Below are 15,746 nucleotides of genomic sequence, written 5' to 3'. Positions count from 1 at the left end.
AGAGGTTCCCAGACAAACAAAAACTAAAGCAGTTTGTGACCACTAAACCAGCCTGCAAGAAACTTTAAAAGGGAGTCTCTGAGAGAAGAAAAGACAAAACAAAACAAAAAAGGCCAAAAGCAACAAAGAGTAAAAAGGACCAGAGAACAACACCAGAAACTCCAATTCTACAGGCAACACAATGGCACTAAATTCATATCTTTCAGTACTCACTCTAAATGTCAAAGGTCTAAACATTCCAATCAAAAAACATAGGATAACAGAATGGATAAGAAGAGAAGATCCATCTATATGTTTACAAGAGACCCATTTTAGAACTAAAGACACCTTCAGGTTGAAAGTAAGGGAATGGAGAACCATCTATCATGCTAATAGTCACCAAAAGAAAGCCAGAGTAACCATACTTATATCAGACAATCTAGATTTTAAAATAAGGACTGTAAAAAGAGATGAAGAAGGGCATTATATTAAAAATAAGGGGTCTATGGGGCGCCTGGGTGGCGCAGTCGGTTAAGCGTCCGACTTCAGCCAGGTCACGATCTCACGGTCCGTGAGTTCGAGCCCCGTGTCGGGCTCTGGGCTGATGGCTCAGAGCCTGGAGCCTGTTTCCGATTCTGTGCCTCCCTCTCTTTCTGCCCCTCCCCCGTTCATGCTCTGTCTCTCTCTGTCCCAAAAATAAATAAACGTTGAAAAAAAAATTTAAAAAAAAAAAAAGGGGGTCTATCCACCAAGATCTAAGAATTGTAAACATTTATATCCCCAATGTGTAGATACCCAAATATATAAATCAATTAATCACAAACATACAGAACCTCATTGATAATAATGCCATAAGAGTAGGGGACTTCAATACCCCACTAAACAGCAATGAACAGATCATCTAAACAGAAAATCAACAAGAAAACAATTACTTTGAGTTATACACTGGACCAGATGGACTTAACAGATATATTCAGAACATTTCATCCTAAAGCAGCAGAATACACATTCTTTTCAAGTGCACATGGAATGTTGTCCAGAATAGATCACATACTGGGTCACAAATCAGCCACCAGCAAGTTCAAAAAGATTGAGATCATACCGTGCTTATTTTCAGACCACAATGCTATGGAACTCAAAATCAAACACATGAAAAAAATTGGAAAGACAATGAATACTTGGAAATTATAGAACACCCTACTAAAGAATGAATGGGTTAACCAAGAAGTTAAATAGGAAATTAAAAAGTACATGGAAGCCAATGAAAATGATAATCTGACAGCCCAAAACCTCTAGGATGCAGCAAAGGCAGTCATAAGAGGGAAGTATATAGCAATCTAGGCCTTCCTAAAGAAGGAAGAAAGATCTCAGATACACAACCTTACCTTACACCTTAAGGATCTGGAAAAAGAACAGTAAATAAAACCCCAAACCAGCAGAAGACAGGAAATAATAAAGATTAGAGCAGAAATCAATGCTGTGGAAATCAAAAAAATAGTAGAACAAATCAACAAAACCAGGAGCTGGTTCTTTAAAATAATTAACAAAATTGATAAACCCCTAGCCAGTTTGATCAAAAAGAAAAAGGAAAGGACCCAAATAAATAAAATCAGAAATGAAAGAGAAGTCACAACCAACACTGTAGAAATACAACAAAAAAAAAAAAAAAGAAGAAGAAGAAGAATATTGTGAGCAATTATATGTCAACAAACTGGGCAATCTGGAAGAAATGGACAAATTCCTAGAAACAAATAAACTACCAAAACTGAAACAGGAAGAAATAGATTATTTGAACAGACCCATAACCGGTAAAGAAATTGAATTAGTAATAAAGAACCTCCCAAAAAACAAGACTCCAGGGCTGGATGGCTTTCCAGGAAAATTCTACCAAACATTTAAAGAAGAGGTAACTCCTATTCTTTTAAAGCTGTACTAAAAAATAGAAATGGAAGAAAAACTTCAAAACTCATTCTATGAGGCCAGAATTACCTTGATTCCAAAACCAGACAAAGACTCCACTAAAAAAGAGAACTATAGTCCAATTTCCCTGATGAAAATGGATGCAAAAATTCTCAACAAGATACTAACCAACCAATCCAACAATGCATTACAAGAATTATTCATCACAATCAAGTGGTATTTATACCTAACATGCAGGACTGATTCAATATCTGCAAATCAATCAATGTTATACATCACATTAATAAAAGAAAGGACAAGAACCACATGATCCTCTCAATAGATGCAGAGAAAGCATTTGACAAAATGCAGCATCCTTTCTTGATAAAAACCCTCAAGAAAGTAGGGATAGAAGGATAATACCTCAATATAATAAAAGCCAAATATGAAAGACCACCGCTAATATCATCCTCCATGGGGAAAAACTGAGAGCTTCCCCTCTAAGGTCAGGAACTCGACAGAGGTGTCCACTCTCACCACTGTTGTTTAACATAGTATTGGAAGTCCTAGCCTCAGCAATCAGACAACACAAAGAAACAAAATGCATCCAAATAGGCAGGGAGGACGTCAAACTTTCACTCTTCACAGATGACATGACACTCTATATGGAAAATCCGAAATATTCCACCAAAAAACTGCTAGAACAGATCCATGAATTCAGCAAAGTTGCTGGATATAACATCAATGCACAAAAATCGGTTGCATTTCTATACACCAATAATGAAACAACAGAAAGAGAAGTCAAGGTATAAAACCCATTTACACCTGCACCAAAACCCATAAAATACCTAGGAATAAACCTAACCAAAGAGGTGAAAAATCTACACACTGAAAACTATAGAAAGCTTATGAAAGAAATTGAAGAAGACGCAAAAAAATTGAAAAATATCCTATGCTCATGGATTGGAAGAACAAATATTGCTAAAATGTCAATACTACCCAAAGCAATCTACATGTTCAATGCAATCCCTATCAAAATAACACCAGCATTCTTCACAGAGCTAGAACAAACAAATCCTAAAAGTTGTGAGGAACTAGAAAAGACCCTGAAGAGCCAAAACAATCCTGAAAAAGAAAATCAAAGCTGGAGGCATCATAATTCCGGATTTCAAGATGTGTTACAAAGCTGTAATCATCAAGACAGTATGGTACTGGCACAAAAACAGACATTCAGATCAATGGAACAGAATAGACAACCCACAAATGGACCCACAAATGTATGGCCAACTAATCTTTGACAAAGTAGGAAAGAATATCCAATGGAATAAAGACAGTCTCTTCAGCAAATCGTGTTGGGAAAACTGTACAATGGCATGCAGAAGAATGAACCTGGATCACTTTCTCACACCATACACAAAAATAAACTCAAAATGGATGAAAGACCTAAACATAAGACAGGAAGCCTTCAAAATCCTAGAGGAAGTAGCAGGCAAAAACGTCTTTGACCTCCACTGCAGCAACATCTTACTCAACATGTCTCCAGAGGCAAGGGAAACAAAAGCAAAAATGAACTATTGGGACTTCATCAAGATAAAAAGCTTCTGCACAGCAAAGGAAACAATCAACAATACTAAAAGGGAACCTACGAAATGGGAAAAGATATTTGCAAATGACATAAAAGATAAAGTGTTAATATCAAAAATCTATAAAGAACTTGTCAAACTCAACACCCAAAAAGCAAATAGTCCAGTGAAGAAATGGGCAAAAGACATGAATAGACACTTTTCCAAAGAAGACATCCAGATGGCCAACTGACACATGAAAAAATGTTCAACATGACTCATCATCAGGGGAATACAAGTCAAAATCACAATGAGCTACCACCTCACACCTGTCATAATGGCTAAAATGAAAAACTCAGGCAAAGACAGATGTTGGTGAAGATGGCGAGAAAGAGGAACACTTTTGCATTGCTGGTGGGAATGCAAACTGGGCAGCCACTCTAGAAAACAGTATGGAGGTTCCTCAAAAAATTAGAAATAGAACTATGCTACGACCCAGCAATTGCAATACTATGTATTTATCCAAAGGGTACAGGGGTGCTGTTTTGAAGGGGCACATGCACCCCAATGTTTGTAGAAGCACTATTGACAATAGCCTAAGTAAGGAAAGAGCCCAAATGTCTATCAACAGATGAATGGATAAACACGTGGTGTATATATATGTATATATGTGTATATATATATATATATATATATATATATATACATATATACATATATATACACTAGATATACATATATACATATATATACACTAGAGTATTACTCGGCAATCAAAAAGAATGAAATCTTGCCATTTGCAACAATGTAGATGGAACTAGAGGGTATTATGCTCAGCGAAATTAGTTAGAGAGACAAATATCATATGACTTCACCCATGTGTGGAATTTAAGATACAAAATAGATGAACAGAAGGGAAAGGAAGTAAAAATAATATAAAAATATATTTAAAATAATATAATAATATATTTATATTTATAATATATTTATATTATATATAATATATATTATATATTATATATATTATATAATATAATATATATTATTATATATATTATATAATATAATATATATTATTATATATATTATATATAGATATATATATTCTCTTATAATACAGAGAATAAACTGAGGGTTGCTAGAGTGGTTGTTATTGGGGGGATGGGCTAAATGGGCAAGGGAGCATTAAAGAGAACACTTGGGTTCAGCTATGGGTGTTATGTGTAGGAGACGAATCACTGGATTCTACTCCTAAAATCATTATTGCATTATATGCCAACTAACTTGGATGTAAATTTTAAAAAATAAATAAAATAATTTTTAAAAACTTTGCTTTCAATTATGCAAATGACCTTTCACAGTCCAGAGAGATCACTTGATTTTCATCTGTTGATTTACTAATTTGTTGTCTTATCTTAGAGGAATCACCCATATGTAATCCCACTCCATATCTGCAAAAACTCACATGTGGTCATAGTATATGACTATTTTAGTCTGACAAGGGTATCCCACTATTGATATTTTATTTAGAATATTTACATCAATATTTCATAATATTCCACAATTTTCCTTTTTCTGTATTTTATGTGTCAAGTGTTTGTATCACTGTATATTTCTGTCTATAAGAATTTGTTTTCCATTGTTTTTTGATGATTTGAATATATATATATATATATTTGAATATATATATATTTGAATATATATATTACATATATATATATTACATATATATATATTACGTATATATATATATATGAAGCAAGCAAATGAAACTATGATCTCTGAAGATTGCTAGTGGTTTTTTGTGAAGTTAATCACATCTTATGCCTTTTTGTGGAAAAGTTCCTAATAAATTGTCTATTCTTTTTCTAAGGAAATTGGTCTGCTTTTATTTTTGGAAATTTGTCTGTTTATTTTTTTAATGAAACCATTTTTATTTCCTTGTAAAGTATGCTTTTATTTATTATTAAGAGAGGTTAACAGTATTTTTTTTTCATTTTTGATTTTTGTCCACTTGTCATTTCTCCTTTGCATATTTGTGTATTATCCACTTTCATGTAAAGGTTAGTAAGTGGATTGTTCTATTTTCTTATCAAAATCCTGATTGTCAGGGCGCCTAGGTGGCTCAATCGGTTAAGTGTCTGACTTTGGCTCAGGTCATGATCTCAGAACTTGTGAGTTCGAGCCCCTCATCAGCCTCTGTGCTGACCGCTCAGAGCCTGGAGCCTGCTTCGGATTCTGTGTCTCTGTCTCTCTCTGCCCCTCCCCTTCTCTCTCTCTCTCTCTCTCTCTCTCTCTCTCTCTCTCTCTCTCTCAAAAATAAATAAGCATTTAAAAATGCATCTTCAAAAGACTAAATAAAAACCTGATTTGGGGGAGGAGAAGTTAGGATGGCAGAGCAGCATGGAGACCCTGAGCTTGCCATATCTCTGAAATGCAGCTACATCAGCACCAAACTATTTTGAACACTTAGGAAATTGATCTGAGGGTTAAGGCAACAATCTGTGCAACTTGAGCCACAGAACTGCACAGGTATGCGATGCAGAGCGGTCATCTGGGGGAGAGAAAATCTGCAGAGGGTACGGAGCCATTTTCGCTGAGGGAAGAAAGAGAAAGAGAAGGAGGCGGGGGGAGTGCAGTGCATCAGGATCGTGCAAGAAAAGCAGTCCCCCCGCAAAAGTAGCTGGAGACAAAGAAAAAGGGAAAAAACGCTTGCAGGGGGCTGAACAAAACAGTCTGTTCCCCAAAACCATTGATGGGGAGAAAGGAGAGGTTTTCAGTGCCACCAGGAGTCTATCAATAGTGGAGCACAGAGTCTGAAGTTTTCAGAGCTCAGCGCATGGCGGTGTCCTCAGGACTGGAACTGTGACCTCCTCCCTTTGCCTCCTCTTGCACCTGGACCCCAAACAGGTCAAAGCTGAGGTGTCTCAGGGAATGAGAGCCTTGTAATCCTGCAGGTCCTTGCAGGCACAGAGACAACTACCTCTGCCCCAAGCTGCATGCCTGGGAGGGAAGACTCTGTGGGAGACTCACACATCTTAGCCCTCAGCACCTCTGGGGGACACAGTGAAGTCCTCAGACCCTGGAGTGGCCATGGGACCATCACCATCATGCTCAATCATCAGTTCCTCCTGCTGCCGTGACCTAGACCCTGTCCTTGCCCCCATTATACTTCCAGTCTGACACAAGTGGACATCCCATATATATTTGCTTAAAGAATGAATGAGTGAGTGATTGAATGGATGAATGAATGATGAAGACAAAGCTCTCAGGTAGGCAGTTGCTGTAACACCTGCATTCTTCCTATAGGGGAAGAAAGGCATTCCTGCAGCCTTGATTGTCTGTGACATTTCTACACCTCTCCACACTTCACGTCATGGTTTCAATGTGACACAGGGACAGCAGACCCATCACCTGCCCTCCACCTGCTCTCCCACCTGACCTCACCTGTGACATTCGGGGCACCCCTATCTCTGTAATATCACGATCCATCCACCTGACACTCTGGACCATCCCTCCCTCTCCCATAGCCCAGGGTCCAGTCAGTCATCTCCCTATGCCCCATCCGGGGACTTGTGCCATTTCTCCCTTCCCTGTTTCCTCTGCTTCCATCTTCCTCCGGCTGCCCCTCTGCCCAGTGTCCCCTTCCAGGTATCTCTGTCTCAAGTTCTGTCCTGGAACTTCCCTCAGAGCTATATCTCTAATAAGCAGCACTGATGACAGGCATAGCTGGTATTGAAAGTCTCCCAGCACATGGAGTGGAGGTCACAGATGGCGCCGTAGTGGTCCCTGCCCTGCCCAGGTCCTATTCTATCCCCACACCTGCAGCAGCCGCATCAGGGTTTGCTGAGTCCTGTCTGTCCTGCTCCAGAAAGGCCTCACATTCCCACAATGTGTGTCCTCCTCAGTGAAGGTGTGTGTCCCCTAAGAGAGCTCCTGTCCACACTCTGCCCCCAGAGTCAACCCACCTCCTCTGAGCCCCTCCCAGGGACAGATCCCCTCTGTTCTCTGTTCCCTGTGTCTTGTCCTCAGCTCCACAGCAGTTCATAGGCTTTCCCGGGTCAGGACTGCCTGTGTCCTTCCCCTTGACTCCCATCCACAGAGGATGCATTATCAGGGACAGCACACCAGGATGGCATCTCTGTCCTTCCCTGGAGGGCCACTCTCATTTGATGGAAACACAAGCATCAGGGAAGCAGGAGAAAAAGAGATTTGAGCACAAAGGGAACAAAGGAGGGGTTCTCGTGGAGACCAGCCGGGGGCGATGTAAGACCATGTCTGGGGGTTTCTGTAGGACAGGGGTCCCAGCTGACAGGAGGCCTCAGGGACTGGCCCTGGCTTCCTAAGGGGACTGGGCAGGCATGCCCTCTCTGAGCCTGGCTGAGTCCCCTGTACACGGACCTGTGTGTGGTCTCAACAATTGCTTCCTCCAGGCTCAGTCATGGGGAAAACTAGAACATCAGATAGGCTTCCTGTCCAAAGGCTCCAGACCCTGCGTGTGCATACAAGGAGAGGCAGGGATGGGTCACATGTGCATGAGAAGCCCCACCTGTGTGAGTTCCATGGGGAGGGGATAAAAGAAGCGAGAGGCAGCCCAGCCCCAGCTCTGTGGCCTAAGAAGAGGCTGTGTCACCATGGTCTGGACCCCTGTCCTCCTAGTGCTCCACTGTCAACGCATAAGTAGAGACAGCCCTCAGGGCCTCAGGGAAGCCCCCTAGCCTGAGACAAATGCCTTTGGCTCGGGTTCCAAACAGCTGCAAATTGTCCCTTCTCTGCATTCTGATATGCCTGTGTTTGCAGATTCTCTGTCCCAGCCACCCTCCCTCTCGGAATCCCTGGAATCATCACCAGACTCACCTGCACACTGAACAATGGCATCAGTGTTGGCGGCTGTGGCACATACTGTTAACAGGAATATCACCATTAGCTGGATATTACCTTAAAACCGAAATTTTCCATCTTTTTAATATAAACAAACACTAACAAAAAGAATACTTCTTGGAAAATTAGAGGCAGATAAAAAATAAATTGTTTCATTTTTTATCTTATATCTAACATTGACATAGAGGGTAAAAATTATCAAAGAATATTGCTATGGCCAATACTACTTAATATTTCTCTTCAATTTCTTACTAATACAAAACGAATCTAACTAAAATAAGAAGTAAAGTGTAATGAGAAGGAATCAAGTTTTTTTTTTTAACTTTATTTATTTATTCTGGGGGGGGGGTGGGCAGAGATTGAGGGAGAGAGAGAATCCCAAGCCCGCTCCACACTGTCAGCTCTGAGACTGATCCAGGAACTGTGAGATCATGACCTGAGCTGAAATCAAGGGTCAGATGCTTAACTGACTGAGCAAACCAGGGATCCCAGGGTTTTTATTTGAGAGAAGAAATATATTACATAATGAGTTCAGGGTACTTACTTTAAAAATATTTTACTGATAAAATAATTCAGTAAAACCATTAGAAATATATAAAATAAAACTTGTATTACTTATTTTAATCATTTTAAAGAATTATACTTCTTCATAAATTAAAGATAATGAAAGTGATTCTAATGGTATTACCAAAAAGGTAAACGTGCCAAGTAAACATCTTGAGACGTGTGCAATCTGTTTTAAAAAATAATTGCAAACTCCCTGAAAAATATGAAAGCAAATCGGAGAAACAAATTGAACATTTTTTTTGTCTTGAATGAGAAAACCAACTGAGTACATCAACAGTTAGTAGGTGATGCCGTATAACTTACTTTCTACTTTCTGTTTTCCAGTGTGGAGTCTGAATGGAAGATATTTTCTAACTACAAAGAAATTGGGGAAAATCTGACTATGTATTGCAGACAGGGAAAGACATAACAATGGATTACAGGAAGGAATGTGAGAAATGAAAGGTCATGGAGTGTCTGAACTAGGGACACCCCGGAAGGAGTTTCATAAATCCATGGTGGGAGCAGTCAGCATGGCCGTGTGCACTTGCAGCCACAGTCAGCTGGCAGATTGAGGGGGAGAAGAAGCATCCTGGTGGATGCCATGGGCGTGCGGAGGGGGCTAGTGAGGTGAGGAGACTCATCCTTGGTGGGTGATGAGGGATGGAGTATGGTGATAATGGTGACCCATGACTTGATGTAAGTGAGGAGGGACAAGGGGTATAAGGAAGTGAAGAAATCAGCAGGGAAAGGGAAAGAGAAAATGCAGTTTCTTTCCTATTCCAAGAACCCTCCCACTCACCTTCACCCTGGACAGGAGGGGGTGCTATCTCTCCCACCCTCCCTCCTGCCTGGTCACCTTGACACCTTGGTTGTCGTAATTGTCACAAAAAATTGGTTGTGATAAAAGGTGATCTATTAAAAACTAGATGACAGCAGGGCTCCCTCAGCCTCTCAGGAGGTGTGATTCTCTTCCAGAGACTTCCTGCAAACTTCAGAATATAGAGTCATTTTTCGTATGCCCCAGAATCTCTTTCTTAAGAACTATCTGGACAGTAGATCCCCCATGGAACCATTCTCCTCTTGTCCCTTATATCACAGGCTTTAGCCCATCTCTGTCTCCTACTCAATCCCAGGAGACACCTGGGGACCCAGGGGGCTGTGGGTTGGCTGTGGTGTGGGGGCAGGAAGGAGGGGGTGTGTGCTCACCCCCTGTCCTGTGATCTCTGACACTTGAGGATAGGATGACTATAAGCTTTGTGTCTGTAGACAAAAAAATGGGACAGATTCCTGTCACTCAATAAGACCTGGACTTCTGATTCAATGAATTGCTAACAGGTCTGTTCTCAAAGGAGTCCTCACTGCCGAATTAAATACTCCTCCAAGAAAAGTTCTTTCAGACCCTTGCCCTTTTAATCCAGAATCCAGGGTCCTGAACATTTTAACAGAGAATCAGCTTCATGGATAGATTTTTATGGAGAATCATCTTTCACAGTGTAAGAAAGCCACAAGAAGAACTGAGGGCCAGTTGGCCTCAGTTTTGGTCACACAGAAACACACACACACACACACACACACACTCATAGACACACAAGGATCTTCCCTCTCTCTGAGTGTCTACTATTTTTGACTCTTCAGTTCCTAGGCCTCTTTGTCCCTCCAGAAGTCAGGGACAACCTATGCTCACCCAGCCATCCTCAGGATCTCAGTAACTGGGAGGCAGAATCCCCATTAGCAGAAAACCCCAGGAATAATGAGTGTAACTGGGGTCCTGTCACCAGGTAGCCAGGATGTGCACTAAACACCAGCTCTCCCGGGACAAGGCCGATATCAGGAAACCTATAGCAGATCTCTGTCCCCATGGGAAGCTCAGTCCACAACCATCTCTGGACTCCAATCTGCACCTGAGGGGCTGTGTGGTACATTGATTCTGAGAGCAGCAGCCTGAATGCTGCTCTCATGAGGCCAAGGCCATAGGGAAGTGACACACAATCTCCCCCTGCTGTCAGGGCTGGGCTGACACTCCCTCAGCGACACCTCCAGACAGGGTGGACTTTTACAGCAAACTCTACCGTTCCAACCCAGAGCCACAAGGCTTGTGACCTCAGGGACACAGTCCCCCTTATCTCCACCTCTCCACCACTCATATGTGGGCTCTTTGAATGACCTGGAACTTCTGGGTCCAGGTGGCCTTGGGTAACAGAAATTCATTCTTTTAGTCATGGGTGGATGAATGAGTACTTGCTCTGTCCTGAATATGCTGGACACAAGGCACAGGAATACAACTCTGCACACCCCAGAGACAATTCTGACCCCAAATAGTTTTGTCCTGGAACCTCTCTCAGTGTTTAATAATTCCATCACCCAGATGGCTCTGAGATTCAAAGGAACAGGCCCCTTATAGGGTTTCACTGGATACCATGTTGGGCTTTCCATCCTGCTAAATCAGACCCATGATAATAAAACTCATGACTAAAAAAGAAATAAGAAGAAATGAATAAAAAATCAAACTACTTTAGTAAAATTTTATAGACTCCTATTCACCTGAAAACTGAAGGCATTCCTATTCCATTGTTTTTCTATCCTTGATTTTAACCACAATCTCCATCCATATTCTCTCTGGAGTAAGCACAGACCTGGGGAAAAATACACTAATGATTTTACCTGCATCTTCTCAATGACATCAGCATCGAAATTAAATCAATCTTAATGAGATGAATTTTATGTAAAAGGACACACCCATTTAAATGCAGGTTTGGCTAAGTGGTGACTAATACATAATCTCTGTCACCGGATCCTTGTCAGAGCATCCGCAATTGTTATTCATTTTCTCCTAGAACTTCCTACAGGTTTGTTCCTTGTGCTCTGAGGTCAGTGCCACACACAGCCTCACATGGCAGGGCTCCTGCAGACTGTGCGCTGGGAGAACAGATCCTAGGAGGGAATCACTGCCCACAATGTATGCAGAACTGTTGTTTTAAGCAGGTGGAAATCATAATGGATTACAAAGATTTTCAGTGAGTAACCCCTCTATGCATGGGCACTAGGACTTCTATGCACAACCTGGAGAGAATCTCTCCCCATCTCCTCAGTGCTGCAGGAACCTCAGAGGAAGGAAATCCTGGAAACCAGGGAGGAATCACATAAGAGGAAAGATGCAGTGACCTGCACAAAAGGGGCCATGTGTCCATGGGGACCTGTCAGTGCTTTGGACTTGAACCCGATCTAAGAAGAGTTTGTGTAGAGACACCTCATCAGGCCAGACCCATGAATATCCAAGAGAGACATGGACAGACTCACCCTGAAGAATCTGAGTAGAGCATAGAGTCTGCCTTCAGGTGATGGGAAGACATATAAGGGGACACTTGACTTGGTCCTAATGCAGGAAACAGTGGACAGAGCAGTGAAGAGGCAAGAGCTGTCTCTGATGAGCTCTGGTCACCACGTCACACAATGGTGTGTCTGTGTCTGGACATTAGGGGGAGCTCAAGCCCAGTTTCAGAGGAGTCAGGGGTGATCAGAGCTGGGACCTGGCACCTGGCACTGCCTGTGCTTTCTGCTCAGGGCTCACAGCTGTGACCTCACTGATGGCCGAGGGACCTGACCACGCCCAGTGAGGGATCTAGAGCTCAGGTTCTCATTTGCATGGATGGGCCCTCCCTCTCTCCAAGGATGAAGAGGGGAAGGGAGACATTAGGGGAGGTCTGCTCAGCTGTGGACCTGCAGAAGGAAGGAAGGAAGGATCCTCGATAACCTCCACCATGGCCTGGTCTCCTCTCCTCCTCATCCTCCTCGCTCACTGCACAGGTGACTGATGTGGGGACAGGGGAAAGGGACACACTTTCCTGGGAGGACAAAATGGGCCCTGCTTCTTTCTCCTGTCTCTATACCAGCATCACCTTCTCTATGTCTCTCCCCCTTTACAGTGTCCTGGGCCCAGTCTAGGCTGACTCAGCCGCCCTCAGTGTCTGGTTCTCTGGGCCAGAGGGTCACCATCTCCTGCGCTGGAAGCAGCTCTAATATTGGTGGTTATGGTGTGAACTGGCACCAACAATTCCCAGGAATGGCCCCCAAAACCATCATCTATGGTAATAGCAATCGACCCTCTGGGGTCCCAGATCGATTCTCCGGCTCCAAGTCTGGCAACACAGGCACCCTGACCATCACTGGGCTCCAGGCTGAGGACGAGGCTGATTATTACTGCTCATCGTGGGACAGCAGTAGCAGTGCTCGCACAGTGTTCCAGGCCTGTGGGGAAGTGAGACAAAAACCTGCTTTCTCGTCTGTAAAGAGAGGGAACAGACCAGCAGTCGCCTGCTCAGCTAGGGCTGTGATGCTCCTTATTCTTTTGCTGATACTCTGGGCCCAGGTCCATCCAGCGACACCTCGTGTGACTGAGGCTCTTCCTGTCCCTTCTGTTCTCAAATTCACTCTGAGCAGACCATTCTTAGACAAAGAGTCTTCATGAAACAGATGTTTTGGTTTTGTTTTTTGTTTTCTGGGTTATTTTGCTTCTAGGCTGGATCATATTATTTTTTTCTTTTTTTTTAAATAAATGAAACATTTTATTTTGCCTCTGAACTTACCATGGGACCTCAGTTACACCCATGCTCTTCTTGAAGAAAAAGTCAGTCTTGTTTGCGTATGATATTTTACCCAATTGGTTGTAAATAGTGCTGGTTAGTTTTTGTCTTAGTTCCTGATTTGAGAAATAGATGCCAACTTAAAATTACAAAATTATAAAAATAAACCCAAAAAATTTTGTCCATAGGAAAAAAACTGCATGTGAATGTCTATAGCAGTTTCATTCATAAACACTAAAAATTGAAAGCAACCAGAAATCTGCACAGGGATGTTTATTCCAGGTTTATCTCTAATCACTCAAACCTGGAACCAACTAGGATGCCACCAAATAGGTGGTACATTTATAAAATGGGATATGATTCACAGGACGATTAGAGTTATAGCACATACTGGAAAGGGCAAAACTCTCGAGAGTATAAACATTTGTGGTTCCTGAGGGACTGAAAGTAGAAAAAGAGTTGATCATATGAAGAGAGGAAAATGTTTCCCAGCAATACAATTATTCTATATGATAGTATAATGACCCTGAAATGACACTATGGCATTGCCAGAACCCATGGAAAACTGTACAGCCACATGACAGAACCTTAGAGTGCGCATGCAAAAAACTAATATAGGAGAGTTGGGGCCCATGATGGAATGCAGAATGTGACAATTCTATTGACTTCCAAGACAAATGCGTGAACCCACCTCAGTGCAGGGGTTGGGAGAAAGCTGCTGAGCTGTGTGACTTTGAAAATGAGTGGAGCCTCTACATGTAAAGACATAAGAAACTGCATGCAAGTTCTGAACTCTAGTAGATAAGGTGGTATCCCATGGGGGAACAGGTAGATTATTTTGAATTGGCTGCACTATGTACTGGAACGGAACAAGCAAGTAAATGGTGGTGGTGGGGCCAGATTGCTCTCTTTAAGAATGGAAAGTCACAGCTATAACCAAGGGAAGAGACTTAAGTGAAGTGTGTGGTCATGGATTAGAGCTGGAGACGGCAGTTTGGAATCATGTGTAATATGGGAATAGTCACCAATATGTGCACATTGTTGGGTTAGTGTACTCATATATATGTCTTTGTCATCTGAACAAGACTGGAAGCAATGATGCCTCATAGCCATGAGATGCATTTTCCCACATACTGCTTTCTAATACTGTTCTCCAGGGAAGAGATGTAGGCTTCTTTGGAGAAATGCTTAATTCTTAGATCAGGAATTACACAGGATGAGCATAGAGTAACCTGTAGTGTCAGAAAGTGAAGAATCCTTCAAAACAAACACAAGCACATCCATGCACACCCACCACATACATGCAAGTGTGTGTGCGTGTGCACACACACACACACACACACACGACAGGGTGTGTCAAGGACCTCATGAGCCAAATTAAAGGGCTCCCATTGGGCAAAACTGGAAAGATTTGAGCAACCAAATAAATGTAATAGTATGGGGTTAAAACTCAAAGTCTAAAATATCTGTCCATGATCCATATTGTTAACTGGTTGTATAAATGAATAAATGGAAGGAGAAGAGACATATTCCCATGCAGATATTTCAAGGAACAAGTGTAAATACTTGGCCCTGAAGGATGTCAGGCATAATCCCCACTCAGTAAGTATGGACAAAGGTACAAAAAAGAAGGAGAGTCTAGGGGCGTCTGGGTGGCTCAGTCGGTTAAGCGGCCGGCTTTGGCTCAGGTCATGATCTCACGGTCCGTGAGTTCGAGCCCCACATCGGGCTCTGTGCTGACAGCTCAGAGCCTGGAGCCTGTTTCAGATTCTGTGTCTCCCTCTCTCTCTAACGCTCCCCCGTTCATGCTCTCTCTCTGTCTCAAAAGTAAATAAACGTTAAAAAAAATTTAAAAAAAAGGAGAGTCTAAGAAAGTTTCACAATAGGAGAAGCTTAAGGAAACATCATGACTAAACATCACAAAGAATCCTTGAACTGGATCTTAGAACAGAAGAAGAACATTAGGTAAAAACTAAGAAAATCTGAATAAATTGTTATGGGTTAAACTGTGTCTCTACCAATTCATGTGATAAAAAGTTCCCCCAAATCTTATATTTCAGGATGTAACCTTATTTGAAATGAGATTGCTGCAGATCTAATTGGCTAAGGTGAGACCACTAAGGTTTAATTGCATGTGTCATAATTCTTTTCTCTCTTTGGTTTTCCTCTGACTCTTTGGTTGGAGTGATGGTCAACTGTGTATGAATATTTTAGAGAACAGAGCCTATGAACCCATTCTTCAATTTCATAGAAGGCCTTGAGATTACAGAAAAGAAATATATAAAATGCTGTTTTC

General features: G+C 41.9%; 3 protein-coding genes and 1 gene segment (V, D, J or C); all 4 read left to right on the top strand.

Annotated features, from left to right (window-relative positions):
- LOC123381268 (immunoglobulin lambda-1 light chain-like) overlaps nt 1-15,746 on the top strand; it is a 670,720-nt gene that overhangs the window by 154,413 nt on the left and 500,561 nt on the right. The window lies entirely within an intron of this gene.
- LOC105260055 (immunoglobulin lambda-1 light chain-like) overlaps nt 1-15,746 on the top strand; it is a 512,144-nt gene that overhangs the window by 4,357 nt on the left and 492,041 nt on the right. The window lies entirely within an intron of this gene.
- LOC109497182 (immunoglobulin lambda-1 light chain) overlaps nt 1-15,746 on the top strand; it is a 638,912-nt gene that overhangs the window by 149,143 nt on the left and 474,023 nt on the right. Inside the window, exons 1-2 of one of the 9 annotated variants that reach the window (XM_045041887.1) lie at nt 12,519-12,674; nt 12,794-13,093. The exons of 7 other annotated variants lie outside the window; for them this stretch is intronic. In XM_045041887.1, coding sequence (XP_044897822.1) covers nt 12,629-12,674; nt 12,794-13,093 — 346 coding nt within the window. In that variant the 5' untranslated portion in view covers nt 12,519-12,628. Of the gene's footprint in view, nt 1-12,518; nt 12,675-12,793; nt 13,097-15,746 lie in introns of those variants that run through there. One more of the 9 variants, XM_045041886.1, reaches the window with a different exon arrangement.
- The window catches only part of LOC109496970, a 927,213-nt gene that overhangs the window by 450,307 nt on the left and 461,160 nt on the right, over nt 1-15,746 (top strand).

The sequence above is a fragment of the Felis catus genome, chromosome D3 (assembly GCF_018350175.1).
Source record: "Felis catus isolate Fca126 chromosome D3, F.catus_Fca126_mat1.0, whole genome shotgun sequence".
NCBI lineage: Eukaryota > Metazoa > Chordata > Mammalia > Carnivora > Felidae > Felis > Felis catus.
Note: the sequence above shows the minus strand (reverse complement) of the source record. Positions and strands in the feature narration are given on the sequence as shown.